Genomic DNA, 18,395 nt, shown 5'->3' with positions numbered 1-18,395 from the left:
GCACCTTGCCGTTGATGCATGCAATCTCCACCGTTGATCTTGTAATGCGTCAGCACAAAATGTAGCATCTTACTTTTTGTGATCGATTTTGTCCATATCTAAGTTATGTTTTTTCGTTCAGAAGTATCTTAAGTTTAGTTTGTTGTCGGTTTAATTCTTACTACGTGTAGGGTTACAAAAAAATGAATAAATTTTATTTTTATGTGGAGTCGGATGGAGACAGGTCATTCGCTGTCATGTCACTTGATTGGGCCCACCATGCGACACGTGGCTGTCTATATCTTGCTCAGGTTCCTTCCCCCCAGTTCACTTTTATCCATTTAATCCACGCAAACAGTACGTGTCTCGCTGTGACAATGATAACCCAAGCAAATTCAAAATCAACATAACTCACCATGCAAGCTGCATTAATACAGAGTTTTAAATACAATACAAAGTCAGAGCAATTTCAAGCTTGCATGTAACGCATAGGTTTAGATACAACACACAGTCACCCTCCCTTTGATATTTTTCAATGTTATGTCGAGTTAAGACACACAATTACTGATATCTTACAATACCTCAACTTTATTTATTTAGTTATAAGGAGAGTAAACTTTCATCTTTCTTCACTTCTTAACGCCTGAAATTCAGAGAAAATACGTACAAAATGATTAGTAAATTTATTTAAAATGTGAAGAATAAATAAAATTCCATGAATGCAACTGTGCACCAACATTTGTTTGTGGGGATGTTTTAACTTGTATTATGCAGGTTACGCTGTCATAGTGGGTGTGGAATAAATTCTCCCCTACATTTTCAGCCCCTTTCAGTGTTGGGATTCTTCAACTGAAGCTTTCTGTAATTTTCATAAAACAATGCGGGAAAGTTAATTATTTTTATTTTCATACAAAAAAATGTTTAAATTAATTTTATTTAGATTGCCATACTATGCAATAACGATGACGTTAATTCACATAAGCCATCTATTATTTTCTATAACAAAATATAATTTAAAAAAATGTGAAATTTCAGTGAAAGTCACTTACTTCTTTCAATTTAAATAAACTCAAAAAATGAAATGGCCCAAATACATAAAAATGAAACCTCAAAAGAAACTTGATCTACAAACCCCTAAAACATCTTCAATCGAATTGGGAGGGTTAGTATGTAGACGGAAAGGCTCTAATGAAGTGTTTAGAGTGAGGAACTTATTTGAAGAGTTCAATCCCACCATCAACAAATGGGAGAAAATCAATGAACTTAAACATTTTAAATAGTTTGATAGTGGGATTAAACCCCTCAAATAAGCTCCTCACTCTAAACTCCTCATTGTAGAAGCTCCGGTGTAGTAAATAGGTGAAAACAGTTAGGCCCAAATGAGCACTTATACTGTATTACTGAAAATATTGAAGTTGCTGGGAAATAAATCATCGCGCAATTGTTTTTGTACAATTTATCTGAAATTCATGATGACTTCTGAGAATTGTCAATACTTCTATATTTAAAAAAAATGTCGGCGGGATAAGCAATTCATAGTTTTTCTTTTCTAAAAATCCAAATATTTTGGTTTGGTAGAGTTAAAAAATGAAACCCAAGATAAAGTTGACAAGTACAGAAATAAATCTAAGCAAAACCCTCACAACACAAGGGAAGGGAAATATCCTCCTCCCTCTTATTGCACGACGCCCGCGTACCATCAAATAAAGCAATGATCAAGCATGTCTTCTCAGATGAAACTTAAAAGCATATAAATAGCAAATAGCAAAAGTAGCTCACCCCAGTTTGAGAGACAAAGTGACCTCATCGGAGGAGTCATCTTCAAGAGAGAGACTGACAGCACTGTTGCAGGTGGTGGAGATAGCAGATTCAGCTGACATGCCTTCTTCTTCTCCTCCACCTTCAATATTATTATTCAACCTCTCCGGATCCATAAGCGCAGGTCCAGTATTTCCTCCGGATAACATCACCATCTGCTATGCAAAAAATTACAAGAGAAAAAAAGATCAACCCATAATCTTTTATTAAGAGCACTCTTCCTCTCAAAAAACAAAAAGAGGAGAAGAAAAAGTAAGAAGAAGTATGTACATGATTGTGGTAGTTGCTTACCGTCTGCCTTAGCTGGTTGTTAGCTTCAACTAGCTCAGTTCCCTGAAATTATAGTCAGTGAATGAAAGAGAGAACCAAAGCCAAACTTGGTTATGATTATTGATGTTAATTTATATATGTTTTTAAGTCGTGATTATTTTACGTTTGTTTCCATTTACAGATCTGTACGTATCAATCATCTAACCTTTCTTTCAAGTGCCATAATCTCACTCTTAATCAGCTCTTCCTGGAAAAGAAAGGAACAGCATTTAGATGTTAGTTTTCAGAAAATAAAGCTTAGTGACAACTCAGAATACACCTATGCTTTTCACAAAATACAGCAATAAAAATATACCCTATTTACTGAGACGATACTTCTTCAAACAAAGACCTACTTTATATTATTCTAACGGTTCATTGCTTATGTCTTCAGTCAAGAATCATCCAGAAAAGAAAAAAAAAGAAAAAGAAAAAGAAGAAGCTAGGGCACTGGTTACTAGAAAATAAAATAGCTAGGGCAGACCTTAGTTTCCATGACACGGCCAAGGCTTGCTTCCACCAGTTGTTCCAACTTCAACAACTCATCCAGATTCAGCCCTTCAAGATCCTCACCTTTCATCTGCCTGTTGCAAGCCCGTCCAATTTCAGCAGATACATCAAACAACAATACCAGCTAAACAGCCACATATATCTTACAAGATCATGAATTTTGTACCTCAGCTGGCGGCTCTTCTCCTCGAGTTCCTTACTCAGTTTGATGTGGTTTTCATTCTCCAGCTAAAATGATAAATATGGGAACCATTACATAATTTAATCTGTCTCTGTCAAATGAAAAGCTTATAAACGTCAGCATCGAAAAATATAAGGGGAAAAAAAAACAAAAAGGATTACAATATATTTTTGAAAATGGAATCAAATGATTACTTGGACATACAAGAACATGGATTTACAATTTGTCCTAGTCATTAATACCTTAGAAAAACTTAGGGATTTCATTAATAGCAACAAACCCAACTTAGATAAAGGCAAATGGAAAAAGAACAGATGACAGATTAAATTGAGATGACAGATTAAATCTAAAGCACAATATTAACACGTAGGGGAATCTTACTTTATTGGAAGATGGCAGGATACCACTCATCCATATTGTTAGGGCAAAAACTTCAACATTTTTACTCCCCAACCAACCACTACTCTAGCACCAAAACAGAGTTTCTTTCCTGATTACTCAAATTCTATAGAGATAAGGAGTTTAATGAAATTTTGACCCAAGTATTCATGTTATTCTTGTGCTAAGCTGCTCCAAATTTTTGTGTTTAGAGTCTTCTGGTGCTGGGGCAACAAGGGAAATTATTATTATTATTATTTATTTTTGTGGGTTTTGCGATCGTTCAGGGTATTTTTTGCTGAAAAAAAATATGATTGATTGATAGTTGCTGATGAATCTATTTCATTGGCTAATTCTCAAAACAACACCAGGACTTGGCCCAAGACTACTATTTCCTTCCATCTGTAGACCAAATTCATAAGTCCCACTAGAAATGGACTTATCAAAGCCACCTAACTACATATATTTAGCCCAAGAGGCCGACCCCTGCTGCATGCATATGTACATAAGTCTGGCATGTAACAGGAAATAATGTTTTTATTTATGTTCAAACAATCAGAACCTTCAGATGCTACATAGAGAGATATTTTGAAGCTCCAAAGTGCAGATTACATAGTATGTTACCATTAATTGCAGAACAATTTAAAAGGGGGAAACGGAAAAGGTAACCATTGAACTCATTTACCTGCAGCTCAATCTCTTGATTGTTCAATTTTTCGACACCATTTATGTCTGCGTTGTACCTTTCAATAACATCCTTGGTACTTCATAACAAAAAACGAAAAAAAATAAAAATCAATCGGCATGTTCACTAGTAAATTGTTAAGACATTGAAGAACTAACATGTGACAAAACATACATGAGAAACAAAAAAATGGAAAAGAATTTAACCCCATTATTCAAACTTCTGGTTTGCAAACACCAAGACACACACACTAATGTCTAATTCAGGGTTTTGATAATCTGCAATTTATCACTGGCATAACTTCAACGCTAAGCCATAAAGCATGATGGCATCTTGCCAAAAAATTGAATTATTTTCATACTTAAGTGTCTCTAACTAACATAACCAGCAATCAGAGTGATCTACAACTTACCCCCCACTGCAAAAAATTCAGAACTTTTTGTGTTGGAATTTGGTTTCCAATTATAATGCAAACCCATAATTTCATTTTCAATTATAAAGCAAAATACAAGCAAACCCAGGATTGGATTTCCAATTTTCTGCAGACCCAGAATTTTTCCAGTTATATATTGGAGATCCAAAAAAGGGCTACACCATAGAATAACCCAATCATCTCAAGAGAAAACAAGTACAAAGAATAATTCCATTAGATGTTTTTACAAAAAATAGCATGCAATAATCTAACCAACCACTTTGGACATGCATGCAATAATCTAACTATGATTTATTAAAAAAGTAAATTCAACAGTGAAAAGCAAATTAACTAATTTAGCCCTCCCTTCCCCCACAAATTAAAAAATATATATGTTACAGATTTGGATATTTTTGTACCATTAGTACTGTTCCTTGATAGCATCAGAAAAGGGTTTCATTCAAGACCACATCACAACTATGATTTTGGAGATTTTGAAATGAAATAAATACTTGTTTTATATGCATAATGAGAACGTGAAGCTATTTGCTGCTGGCTTTATCGCATGGTTTGGTTATGCAAATCAAAACGTCAAATCAAATTCCTTCATAGATATTTTATAGAAAACCTATATATATATATATATATATATACGGTCCCTAAGAGACTACCAACATATTTAATGAATATTTATTGGAGAATGTCCCTATATATATATAAAAGACCAACCCAACAAGCAACTGAGATAGTTTACAACACAAGGCATTTATATATGGAAAATGCTAGGGTGACTATCTTTAGAGACCAACTTATATATCGTATCTCTAATAGAGATCAGACGCATTGTATTAGTGAGCTTCCTTTCTAGGTTGCTTTGTTTTGTAGTTTTTGTGCCCTCCCCATTTTTGACGAGGTTTCGAAATGAAATATCACCATTTGACAAAAAAAAAAAAAGATTTACTTGAATTCGAATTCATTTTTCCTTGTATGGGGTCATTCGATGTTGGTGGAAAAGATTGATAAACAATACATTGGAAAAATCTTTCGCGCCTATGAATATTAATAGATTGATTGTTACACTTATGTATCTTCTAATAGATTGATTGTTAAATCTTAAACCAAAACTCAAGCTCCCCAGAGTGACCTCATACCAAGCTAGAAAGAACCATTAAACAAACCAACTTGTCGTGGTTTGGCAATCATCCGAAAACCAAAACTCGCCAATCTTAGGCAACTTCTACTGCCTAAGATCTTGCTTGCTTGATTACTAAACCACATACTAGTTAAGTTAGTGTTTGTACCAAAATTTTCACAAGCCATCAGGCAGAATAGAAAACGGGTAAAGAAAGCCACTCATTTTGCGCAAAACATTTCAAAAGTCACTACTAGGTGAATAAATCCACAACCATCATCCCGACACCAGCTTTCTACAATGTCCCGACATCATCATCTCCATTCCTCAATACGCCCTTAGAGATCGAAATACTAAAACGTGGTTAAGACATCTTAGACAAGAACTCTCTTCTTTGAACATACTTAATTCATGTAGAAAAGATGTCGAAGGCAATTGAAGAAGAGTTGAAGAGGCGCGCTAAAGGGCACACTTAGAAAGCTGCAAGTTTGGGCCCATGACCCATTGATTCGAAGAGAACAGCTTTTTCAGGCATCCGAGATCGTTAACAACCCAAAATCCAGTTTTTATGTCTTATAAGTTTTTGAAAACTTTGTAATTTTTCCTATTTTAATTCCTTGTTTATTAGTAGGGCTTCTAGGGTATTTAAAGAATTTTTAACCTGTGGCTAGGGTTAGGTTATGTTATTTCAGATTATCAATAAACTTAAGGTTTCCTCACTACTTCATGGTGGATTCCAAAGTTGTGTGTTTTAAGCTAAATCTTTAGTCATCCGATTGTCACGATGCGTCATTAATGCAAGTAGACGCCCACAATGTAAGTATTTTCAACCAAATTACAGAATTGAAGAAAATATTAAAGGTCCAAAGTAGTGTCTCGAACAAGTGTTTTAGCCATCTTCATCTAGCTTTTTACAGGACGCACGGCTCTTGAATTTTGTTCGCATCATCTAGAAAGACTAAAATCATCATACGACTTCTACCTCCTTAATTGACCCATTTTTGGTACTTGCATAGGTAGTCATAGCACCAACATTATGAGCTTGATTTATCATCCTTATCGGTCTAAAGGATTGTTACTTTCTTAAAAAGTCACCCTTGTAGTGAATAGTATTATCCCACTGGAACAAGGGGATCTAGACTCCCCAAAGCTAGGCTAATAGGACATGAAAATCTAGTAGAAAACTTGGAATCATGTAAAACATTAAACAACCAAGTGACAACATAGGGAGTGGTGGACCTAAGACATGGGAAGAAGATGTACTATGAAGTGGTGAACCGACTAAAATGGGAAGAAAACTTGGTGTAAGTGGCTAAGGACTCCAACATGTTATAACATGGCCTCGCTAAACAAGCCCTTAAGAGTTTCAAAATACAAATATGAATGAAACATCTCAAAACTTAATAATAATATTGGGCAAGTCTCATGAACACACATGACTTTGGAGTTCCTATATAAATATTTCGACACAATACTAAATAAATCTTTGAAAATATAGTATAATATCCAAGAGCAATACTTTTCCAAACTTGGAGAATTCGGACCAATATTGCTCTACTAGGAAACTTCGAGAAGTTTGAAAAATAATGTAATAGTAAAATATTCATTTCACGGTTTTTGTTTTGGTTGCAAGTACTCTGGTACTTGAATATAAATACAATTAGAAAACCTTTAAAAAAATATATAAAATAACTTTGCATATAACATGTCAATTAGGAAACCTAGAAAAATAACTTTTAAAGGAAACTGATTAGAAATTGCATACAGACATAAACAATTAAATGTCGTCTCCAATTTGTTATTTTTAACTGACACCTCCATTTGTATCAAAGCTTTTTTTTTAAAAAAAAAAAAAAAAAAAATGTTTAACGACATTCACTCTCTTGCAAATAGTATCGCCATATAAGACCACCTTAAGAGTATATTTTTGGGTTAAAGAAGACCACTTTGGAGGTGGTATTTCTAGTTTGTGTGTTTTTTAAAAAATATAAATGAAAGGATGCGTGACCTTATTTAAATTCTTATTCCATAGTTAACATTTCATTCTCACCCTCCCTCTCTTTCCTTCCTCTCATGCATGCACATCTAATTCTTATTCCATGGCAAAAACATGTTATGGTCATAGCTCCACCACCCATTGCCCTAGTTGAAAGCATGCATGCATATTCCTGCTGAAAGTCTTCAAGGCTTCTATGATGAATTCTCAAGTTATCATCATACCACTTTATTCCTAGTAAGAAAATTACAAACATATAATTCAATGTTTGCAACCACATTAATGTACGGGCATTTTGTCTTTTAGGTCCTTTTCAAACACAACCCACAAATATCTTAACTTCGATGGATAAGATACATATAGATATGTATATATATGGTAAAGAGTTAAATACTCTCTTACTAGCTAGATTATCTAACATTTCCTGTGATCAGACTACGAATCTAGAATTGTTAATCTGCTTTCTTGTTTGAGTGTATGATTCGATTGATGGTCTAATATATCGTGTCTCTCACAAGAGAACATTAATTTAAGTGGGAAGAATGTTCGAAGGATAACATATATACATATAGATGTATATACATATTGTAAAGGGTCGAATACTCACTCACTAGCTATAGTCACTATCATTTTATGTGGTTAAACTATGAATTTAAAAAAAGTCTGTTATATTATTTGAGTGTATGATTCGATTGATGGTCTAACATATCGTGTCTCTCACAAGGGAACATTAATTTTAATTTGGACTTGGACAATGATATTCTTCATTGTATAGGCCCCACCTAAGATATTATATAATATCTATTACCAACATGTGATAGGTGGGAAAGGATGAGATTGAAGCAGCGAGATATACTTGTGTATAAGGGTTTAAGATTACAGAATTTGCTAAACAAGATATATACGTACACAGTTTTACATATGCATGCATGTAGTACAAGAAAAGAACATCACCATCATACACACCACATCTTTCCAGAAGTTGTCTTAGTCAAAAGCAGACTTTATTTTCCTTAAGTGGATAGATATACAAGGTAGTGACCCTCGAACTAGGTTTTTTTGAAACAGAGTATGACTATCTAAAAGTATATTTCGACGACAACAGAAAAAAAACCTATCTAAAAGTCTCTCTGGAAGCTTCTGGATTCTCCATTTTTTCTGTTGGAAGCTTAGATACAATAAATAATGTCTGTTTGCACAGTTCAAACCATGGAATTTCTGGAAGGACAGGAAATTTCCATAAAGGCACTCTCCCTCTCCTCTAAATATATTTCTAACCAAATGACTGGATCTCAGAATCTCCCTCCCCCTCTCTCTCTCTCTCACCCACACAGAGAGAAGTGAAGTCATCAGACTTCAGAGACATCATGATCATACATATTGTTATTTTTTCAAGGAAGGAAAAGTCAAAATAATTATAAGGTATGTTGCTGGTACCTTGAGCTTGAATAATCAAAAAGCTTGCCAGTAGCAGAAAAGATGACAACTGCCACCTCAGATTCACACAGAACAGATAGCTCTGCAGCTTTCTTGAAGAGCCCTCTTCTCCTTTTTGAGAAGGTCACCTGCCTTGCAGGCAAGTAGTCAATCTTCTTGATCTTGATCTTATTCCTCATCATCTTCAAAAAAATTCAAACCAACCACTTTTCACATACACTCAAAAACTATACAATATTTTCTGGGTTTCTTCTCAATTTTAAACTTTTAATGGTTCCCAGATCTAAATGAACAAAACCCAGAAAAACCCACCACCCAAAACACAAAGAAGAAGAAGAAGAGGAGGAGAAGAACCCTAATGAATTAAATTCTGGGTTTTCCTCTTTGTTTAATGTTTACCTTCGTTGGTGGGTTTCGGGGTCTGCGTTCGAAATGAGAGAGAGAAATGGCTGCTGCTGCTGCTGTCTTGTTGTTGGTCAAGAAAGGAAATGAAATGATTTATGAATTTTCCTTTATATGGAAAAATATATTCTTCTATTATCTTCTGGGGAAACAAGGTTAAGAAACCTGAGCAAATCGACGGGCACAGATGCTGTTGACGTTGATGAATGCAATCTCCACCGTTGATATGTGACTTGAGAAAATGTGGCATCTGACTTTTTGTGAAGGAGTTTGTCAGAAATATCTAAGTTTTGTTTTTTCTGTCGGTAAAATTCTTATTACGTGTCAGGCTACAAAGGAAAGAAGAAATTTTTTTTTTTTTTTTGGGTGTGGAGGATGGCACTTTGACACAGGTCATGCGCTGTCAAGCCACTTGATTGAGCCCACCATGACACATGGCTTCGTCTTTATCTTGCTCAGGTTACTTTCCCCAGGCCACTTGTGTTGATTTAATCCACGCAGACAATTATATGAGTTTCTTCTTAAACATTCTGGTTCCTACATTAAAAATTTATTTCACTTGTTTTTGTCTGGTTTAAGTTTTGGTGTACATGAGTTGTAATAGTATAAATAAACAATTTTACCTATAATGTCATTCGTGGGACTAAACTTCACGATATCTTGAAATGAGCTTTGTAACGTGAAAACAATGAAGAAAGACATCTAAGTCTTTAAGCACATCGGTCTACGACCCGCGCGTACCGTTAGCCTGTGTGACATTGATAACCCAAACAATACAAAATTAACAAGTCTCTCCACGCAGGCTGCATTGATACAGAGTTCTAAATACAATACAAAGTCAAAGAGCAATATGTCACAGGTTGCATGTAATACACATGTTTTGATACAACACAAAGTTACTCTCCCTTCAATATTTTCAATCTGCTATCAAATTAAAACACACAATCATCGATATCTCACAATACCACAACTTTCTTTATTTAGCTATAAGGAGAGTAAACTTTCATCTTTCTCCACTTCTTAACCAAGGAAATTAGGGACGCCTGAAATTCATAGTAAAGTGAAAAGAAAATTTATTAAAAATGGTGAAGAATAAATAAAATACCATGAATAATTAAAATGCTTGGGAGGGTAAGTGGTAAAGAGGTGAAAACACTTTGGTTAGCCCCAAATGATATATCTTTTTTCCAAAAACATATTACTGTAAATATCTGAAACTCATGATGACTTTCAAATAACATTTCTATAATAAAAAAATATTGTCAAGTACAGAAAACATCCAATATTTTTGGTTTGGTAAAGTTAAAATTGAAACCCAGAATCAAGTTGACAAGTACAGAAAATATCCTAGTTGTTCTGTATTGCACGACAACCGACCGAGTATTCAAAATTCTAAAACTTCTATTCTCTGATCTCATCAAACTTAAAAAGCAAAGATATATATATACACAAATAGCAAAGCAAAAGAAAGCTAGCTCACCCCAGTTTGAGAGATAAAACGACGTCGTCGGAACAGTCATCTTCAAGAGAGAGACTGAGAGCACTGTTGCAGCTGGTGGAGGTAGCAGATTCAGATGGCTCCATAAGCGCAGGTCCAGTATTTCTTTTGGATAACATCACCATCTGCTATGCAAAAAATACAAAATATTTATTTTAAAAAAAGAAAAAAGGATCAACCCATCTTTTATTAAGAACAATATATATGTTGCTTACCCTCTCCCTTAACATCACCATCTGATTGTTGGCTTCTACCAGCTCAGTTCCCTGAAATTATAGTTGGTGCATGCAAGAGAAAACCAGAGCCAAACTTTGTTATGATTATTTATGCTGATTATTTATGCTGAAATTTGTTTTCATTTACAGAGTACGTATCAATCATCTAACCTTTTTCTCAAGTGCCACAATATCACTCATAATCAGTTCTTCCTGAAATTTGCATTTAGATGTTAGTTTATTTGCTTTTCACAACACAGAGCAATTAAAATATACTCTGCATACACAAGGGGCAGACCTTAGTTTCCATCACACGGACAAGGGTTGCTTCCACCAGTTGTTCCAACTTCAGCAACTCATCCAGATCCAGCTCTTCAAGATCCTCACCTTTCATCTGCCTGTTGCAAGCCAGTCCAATTCCAGCAGAAACATCAAACAACAATACCAGCTAAACAGCCACATATATCTTACAAGTTCATGATGATTTAATAAATTTGTACCTCAGCTGGCGGTTCTTCTCCTCAAGTTCCGTACTGAGTTTGGTGTGGTTTTCATTCTCCAGCTAAAATGAGAAATATTGGAACCATCATTTAGAGAATTTAATCTGTCTCTGTTACATGAAAAGCTTTTAAACGTCAGCCCCGTAAAGAAACAAAAAAACAACATAATGGGAAAAAAAAAAAAAAAAAAAAAGGATTACAATATTTTTTTTGAAATGGAATTACTTGAACATACAAGAACATGGATTTACAATTTGTCGTAGTCATTAATACCTTTGAAAAACTTAGGGAATTAATTAACAGCAACAAACCCAACTCGCAGAAATTCGAATTTTCGATTGAGGCAAATAGAATAAGAACTTGTACTGATTAAATTGAGGTAACAGATTAAATCTAAAGCACAATATTAACACATAGGGTATCCCAACTCTTACTTTATTGGAAGATGGCACGTTAAAATCGCATAATCAAAGTCCTCCATAGGCCATGATATTGCTAGGTCAAATATTAGAGCTTAAGATACTTATTTTTTTTATCCTTGGTGGACTTTATGGCAATGCCACTCTACTTCTATAGAGATAAAGAATTTAATGAAATTTTGACCTAAGTATTCATGTTAGTCTTGTGCAGCAGCTCTAAATTTGGAGTTCTTCAACCCGTGTTTACAGTTTTTTTTCGTGTGGGAATATTGTATACATTCAGGCAAGGTGATTTTTATGGGGACTGTACTGTGCTGCTTGTTTTCTGTTCTCTTCATGGGGTTTTGAGGTCGTTCTGGGTATTTTTGATTTCCTAGTTTCTTCAGGATTTAGGTAGCTAACAAAATTAGGGTTCTCTGTGAGCCTACTTAAAAAAGGCTATGTAGGGGCTAAGCCTCAAATGAAATCAAAGTGAGAGTTTGTCACCGTCTAGAGGTTTGGGGTTCCTAGAGAGATTAGACAACTTTCAAGGTTTGGATCTCTGCAAGTATGTAAGCGTTGATAGAGACGCACAATATGTGATGTAGGACACGATTGGGATGAATTCAAGTGGGAAAAATTATGGGGCAGTCCACATGCTCTACTTTTTCAATTGTAGTCCAACCACCATGTATGTCCACAATTTTTAATGAATTAACAGTGTATGCCACTTCCAGAAATGGAAGTCTATGAAAGCACCTCCCTAAAATTTAGGCATCTCCTACAATCATGCTAGTTTGAAACAAATATGGCAATTTTACCCTTGATAAATTCAGCATTTTTTCTTAGGTTTTTCAAAGCATTTGTTAATGGAGTTTCATCTCAATATACTTTGGTGTGACTATATATGTTGTGGAGGTTTCATTTTTACCTATACTAGAGGTAACTTATGGATTTCATTATCTGGACTAGAGGTGGCTTATGGGTTTAATTACCTGGACTAGAGGTATGAAGTTTCTAGGAACCTCGATTACAAGTTTTGAGGTGGCTATACCTGGAATAGAGGCATATTTACGGTTTTGGGTGAAGTTTAGTGTGATTTGTAGGTGGAGACATGATTTGTGGAATGCGTTGATGTTCTAAATATTTATGGTTTACAGTTTTGGAACAGAGGCATGTTCTAAATATCATAATTATTATGACAGAAATTAATGGCATAACTCTTGCACCCCTGTAGTCCAAGAGATCGGGATTGTATGTTCTAAATATCATAACTACTATGGCATAAAACCCAATACAAAGTCAAAAAGAGAGAAACAAGGGCTCAACCAATAAAAGAAAATAAAAGCCCAATTCTAGGCCCAAAACAGAAAAACAGAATCGACGCCGCCGCCGCCGCTGTTAGAAGGAGAATGTCCAAAGAAACCAACAAGGATTTGTATAGCATGGATTTGGAGGAGCAAGCCACCAACATTCATCATACTCAAGTGATCCAGGGGGGGTCAAAATTGACCATTAAATGACATAGTCCACCACACGTCCATAGCAAAAGCCAGATATGAGGGTGGGTTGGAGGGAGAAGCAGCTGCAACAAGCCAATAGACTAAGAAAATCGTAAGGGGAGAGGAGGATTTTAGGGTTTCAAATCTCATGGAAGGGGGAGAGAAAGGAACTGGTGTGTGGGTGAGGGGATGAGAGGAGGAGAAGGGAAATTAGAGGAGATGAGAGACATAGGGGCTTAAAATAGAGGGGGGCAAAGATTAGCCGTCTGTTAGGACTCAAGATCCCACATTGGAAAAAGAGCATATCCTATAGAATGGTTTAAGAGTTCAAGGGCATCCTTTCCTTACAAGCCGGTTTTTAAGGGCAAATTCTACCCATGAGTTCTTAACATTTGGTATCAAAGCCTGAGTTCACCACGCAACTGGGCCCAATTCCACAAAAGGGGTGACCTATACATTGGATTAAGATGATCGGTGTTATGTATGGGCATGATATTGATCACTGAATACTGATAGTTGAGTGAAGCCGCCTCAAAGAAAGTAAAAGGCTACCACCGAGTCAGTGTAGATAGAGTGGGCCAACGAGGACGTTAGAAGGGGGGTGGAGCTCCTCCCCTTAATGTGATTGCGGTGTGAGAGCCTAGATGCGAGTGCGGTTGGTCTCTGTTTTCAGCTGCGTGAGAGCTACGGTTATTGGTTACCTTTAACTGATGTACTTAAGCCTATGGCCTCCCACCCCTAATCAATATTGTCAAAACATAATAGTAAAATCGTACTACATTTTGGACAGAAAATCACTCATTTCAAAACAAAAAAGTAAAATCGTTCCTTTTCTTTTTTCTAAACCAATAAGTTATTAAAATTAGGGAGAAAAAACTGATACTCTAGGAGGCTGTAATATCGATTCAATAGAAGTCTCCAACTCAACTATCATAAGAAATTAAATCAGCTGCATGCCCCTAAAACTAAAGTTTGAAAAACAATGAATTTGTAACTCAAATGGTTACAATACTTCACACTCTACCTTTAGCATAATTAAAAATGAAAAAAAGGAACGCTTGGAAAACAACCAACGGTAAAAGTAAATAATAATTGATATTTGATGATGATTCTATGTTCCAATTTTTCATTGGCTAATTCTTTATGTACACCAGATGAAGTCCCACTAGAGTTGGGACTTATCAAAGCCACCTATATATATTTAGCCCAAGAGGCCGACCCTGCTGCATGCATATACATGAGTCTGACAATGCTTTTTTTATCTATGTTCAAACAATCAGAACCGTCGGATGCTATAGAGATACATTTTGAAGCTCCAAAGTGCAGATCACAGAGTATGTTACAATTAATTGCAGAACAATTAAAAGGGGGAAAGGGAAAATCATTGAACTCATTTACCTGCAGCTCAAGAGACTGTTCATCCGATTTTTCGACACCATTTGTGCGCACTTCGTACCTTTCAATAACATCCTTGATACTTCACAACAGAAAAGGATTAAAAAAAACAATCAATTGGCATGTTCACTAGTAAATTATTAGACAGAAAAATTAACGTGACTAAGCATACATGAGAAACAAAAACATGGAAAAGAATTTAACCCCCATTATTCAAACTTCTGGTTTGCAAACACAGAGATACACTCATGTTTATTTATTTTTATTTTTTTTGTATAAGACTAATAAATGATATCATTGTATGATATGTGTGCATGGCTTTTGATTGAATTATTTTCTGACTTTGGTTTCTATAACTAACATAACCAGATATCAGAGAAATTTCAGTTTCAATTATAATGCAAACTTTGATTTCCAATTTTCTGCAGACCCAAAATTTGATTTCCTCCAATTATATATTGCAGACCCAAGAAAGGGACTAATCATCTCAAGAGAAACCAAGTACAAAGAATATATTACCTATTTCATTAGAATTTATTACAAAAAGTAATATCAACAGTAACCAAACTACACATGCATGCAATAAGCTAAGAACCCCCTCCCCCCAAACCAAAAAAATAAAAAATAAAAAAAATATCAGCTTGGCTTTAAAACACACAAATCACATATCGCAAATGAAAACGTCAAGTCAAATTCCTTCAATAGCAGCTGAGATATTTTCGAACACAAAGCAAAGCAAACCCACGTATCAAGTCAACTGATAAGAAGTGGGCCTCAAAAATCTTAGTCACAGTTCCTCTGACGTCAACTCTGAGACCATCAAGTCGACTAATATGCTTTGAATATATTGTTAGGTTTGGTAGGCTACCATGCAAAGATGAATCATTACTAAACCCTTAAAAACCTTAAGAAAAGCTATCCGCTTCGGGCTAGGTCATGTATAGGTTTTAGACTTCAACCTCTGCCCCGTGCATTAAGAATGGATGAGTCTCATGGAACCTTTACTTGGAAACGTTTGACACATTGCTCTACTTGGAAACTTGGAAAAGTTTGAAAAATAATGCAAAGCAAAATCTTCTTTAGTTTCAATGCAAGATCGTTTTATGGCTTATGCATTGGTTGCAAGTACACATGCACAAATGGAAACATGGAATGCAATATCGAGAGCTTTAATAGAAATACAATTAGAAAAACTTTTAAAAATAGAAAAAATAAAAAAAGTAGACAAATTAGGCCCAGAAACCTAGAAAATTAACATTTAAATTAAATTTACAACGGAAATTGATTAGAAATTGCACTCTGACATAAAGAATTAAAGACCTCCATTAGTACGTGTTTGTTACTTACAGTTTTGATTTCTCTGTCTTTTAATGTTGTTCGATAATAACCAACGCAAATAGATGTAGCTTTTAGATGATAACTTTTTTTAAATTAAAAAAAAAAATTGTTAATTCGTGCACACAATACAGAATATTTTTATAAAAAAAACCATCGCCATATAAGAGTATTCTTTTTATATATGGAGTGTATTTTGGGTTAAAGAAGACCACCTTAGAGGTAGTATTTCTAGGTTTTTTTTAATTAAATATAAATGACCAGCGCTTACAATGTGCAATTATTTTTGTTAACTGAAAGGAAGCACATGACCTTATTTAAATTCGTATTCCATAGTTAACATTTCATTCTCACCCTCCCTCTCATGCATGCACATCTAAGTATGAAACTAGGTTTTAACAAAATCTTTCATGCAATCATGGCAAAAACATGTAATGGTCATGGCTCCACCACCCATTGCCTTATTGGAAAGCATGCATGCATATTCCTGCTGAAAGTCTTCAAGGCTTCTATGATGAATTCCCAAGTTATCATCATATCACTTTATTCCTAGTAAGAAAACTACAAATCACATAATTCAATGTAACTGTGAGAATGTGAAGAAATGTCCCACATTGGAAAGTTAGAGAAACTTAGCACGGCCTTATAAGGAGTTGGGTTACTCCTCCTATTGGCCAATTGATTTTGGGGTGAAACCTCAACTTCCTTTATGGTATCATAGCGGGTTTGTTCACGTGTGAAGCCCAATGTCCACACTTGCTCTACGTCACCTAATGTGATGTCCACGTGTTAGGCTTGAAATGTCGCCACACGTGAGGGGGCGTGTGAGAATGTGAAGAAATGTCCCACAATAATTTTTGGAAGTTGAGAAACCTAACGAAAGCTTATAAGGAGTTGGGTGCTACTTTCCCCTTGGCCAAACTGGCATTTTGTAGTTTAGGTGGGGAAAATGAATTGACACCTTTTCAAACACAACCCGCCACTATCTTAAGTTCAAAGGATAATATATATACAAATAGATGTATATATATGGTAAAGAGTAAAATGCTATTTTATTAGCAAATTTATCATTTTATGTGGTCAGACTATGAATCTAAAATTGGTGATCTGTATTGTTGTTTGAGTGTATGATTCGACTGATGATCTAACATACCGTATCTCTCATAAGGGAACCATTAATTTTAGCTCCTTGGACAGGGATATTCTTCACTGTATAAGCGCGACCTAAGATTTCATATATTATCTATTACCAATATGTGTTAGGTGGGACATGATATTGAAGCAGCAACATACTAAACTATGCGAGTATATATGAAAACCAGTTACCGAACAAGATATACAGAGTTTAGCATATGGTAAACAAAATTGATTGCACGTAAAAAAGAACATCACCATATATACACCACATCTTGCATGAAAAACATGGAAAACTAAAAAAATAATGTTTCTCAAACTGGGACACCTAACTAGAAGTTTTCTTTATCAAAAATAGACTATTTTCTTGGAGTGGTATATATACAAGGTAGTAACCCTCGAACTAGTTGCCTTTGAGACAGAGTATATCTAAAAGTAAAAATCGACCCCAAAAAAGTAATATCTAAAAGTATCATCTACAAGACTGACTCTCTCTCTCTCTCTCTCTAAGCTTCTGGATTCTCCTTTTTTTCTTTCGGAAGTTTAGACACAATAAATAATGTCTGTGAGCTCAGTTCAAACCACGGAATTTCAGGAAGGACAGGGAATTTCCAGAAAGGCACCCTCCCTCTCCTCTAAATATATTTCTACCCAAATGACTGAATCTCAGAATCTCTCCCTCTCCCTCTCCCACATAGAGAGAAGTCAAGTCATCAGACTTCAGAGACACCATGATCATACATATTGGTTATTTTTTCAAGGAAGGAAAAGTCAAAAGAATTATAAGGTATAGGGGTGGGTGTTGCTGGTACCTTGAGCTTGAATAATCAAAAAGCTTGCCAGTAGCAGAAAAGATGACAACTGCCACCTCAGATTCACACAGAACAGATAGCTCTGCAGCTTTCTTGAAGATCCCTCTTCTCCTCTTTGAGAAGGTCACCTGCCTTGCTGGCAGGTAGTCAATCTTCTTGATCTTGATCTTCTCCCTCATCATTTTCACCATCTCCCTTCAAAAAAATTCAAACCAACCACTTTTCACATATATTATTATGTTCATACACTCAAAAACTACAAAATATTTTCTGGGTTTCTTCTATAAATTTTAAACATTTAATGGCCCCCAGATCTATGTGAACAAAACCCGGAAAAACCCACCAACCGAAATAGGTCAATAGTTCA

At 35.2% G+C, this 18,395-nt stretch overlaps 2 protein-coding genes across 10 annotated transcripts in view; both read right to left on the bottom strand.

Annotated features, from left to right (window-relative positions):
- Positions 374–9,494, bottom strand: LOC18793896 (MADS-box protein JOINTLESS). Of its 4 annotated transcripts, none has more exons than XR_002271626.1 (10): positions 9,237–9,494; positions 8,838–9,019; positions 3,861–3,939; positions 2,783–2,844; positions 2,591–2,690; positions 2,273–2,314; positions 2,068–2,130; positions 1,759–1,952; positions 717–838; positions 374–622 (listed from the first exon to the last, which is right to left on the bottom strand). XR_002271626.1 is itself a non-coding variant. In XM_020563613.1 (9 exons), exons 2-9 carry the CDS (start codon positions 9,017–9,019, stop codon positions 616–618), a joined length of 729 nt encoding a protein of 242 aa, XP_020419202.1. In that variant the 5' UTR covers positions 9,237–9,494; the 3' UTR covers positions 374–615. The 4 variants fall into 4 exon arrangements, 2 of the variants coding, with proteins under 2 accessions (XP_020419202.1, XP_007223866.2); XR_002271627.1 differs by having other exon boundaries at positions 741–838; XM_020563613.1 differs by lacking the exon at positions 717–838.
- The window catches only part of LOC18790353 (MADS-box protein SVP), a 37,531-nt gene continuing 28,723 nt past the window's right edge, over positions 9,588–18,395 (bottom strand). For 4 of the 6 annotated variants that reach the window (XM_020563585.1, XM_020563582.1, XM_007223786.2 and 1 more), the window contains 8 exons: positions 18,029–18,223; positions 14,751–14,829; positions 11,453–11,514; positions 11,251–11,350; positions 11,124–11,165; positions 10,953–11,003; positions 10,720–10,862; positions 9,588–9,987 (listed from right to left, as the gene is read on the bottom strand). In XM_020563585.1, the coding sequence (XP_020419174.1) occupies positions 9,942–9,987; positions 10,720–10,862; positions 10,953–11,003; positions 11,124–11,165; positions 11,251–11,350; positions 11,453–11,514; positions 14,751–14,829; positions 18,029–18,223 (718 nt within the window). In that variant the 3' untranslated portion in view covers positions 9,588–9,941. Of the gene's footprint in view, positions 9,988–10,013; positions 10,283–10,719; positions 10,863–10,952; positions 11,004–11,123; positions 11,166–11,250; positions 11,351–11,452; positions 11,515–14,750; positions 14,830–18,028; positions 18,224–18,395 lie in introns of those variants that run through there. The other 2 variants (XR_002271623.1, XM_020563590.1) reach the window with 2 other exon arrangements.

This window comes from Prunus persica, chromosome G1 (assembly GCF_000346465.2).
Source record: "Prunus persica cultivar Lovell chromosome G1, Prunus_persica_NCBIv2, whole genome shotgun sequence".
Lineage (NCBI taxonomy): Eukaryota > Viridiplantae > Streptophyta > Magnoliopsida > Rosales > Rosaceae > Prunus > Prunus persica.
Note: the sequence above shows the minus strand (reverse complement) of the source record. Positions and strands in the feature narration are given on the sequence as shown.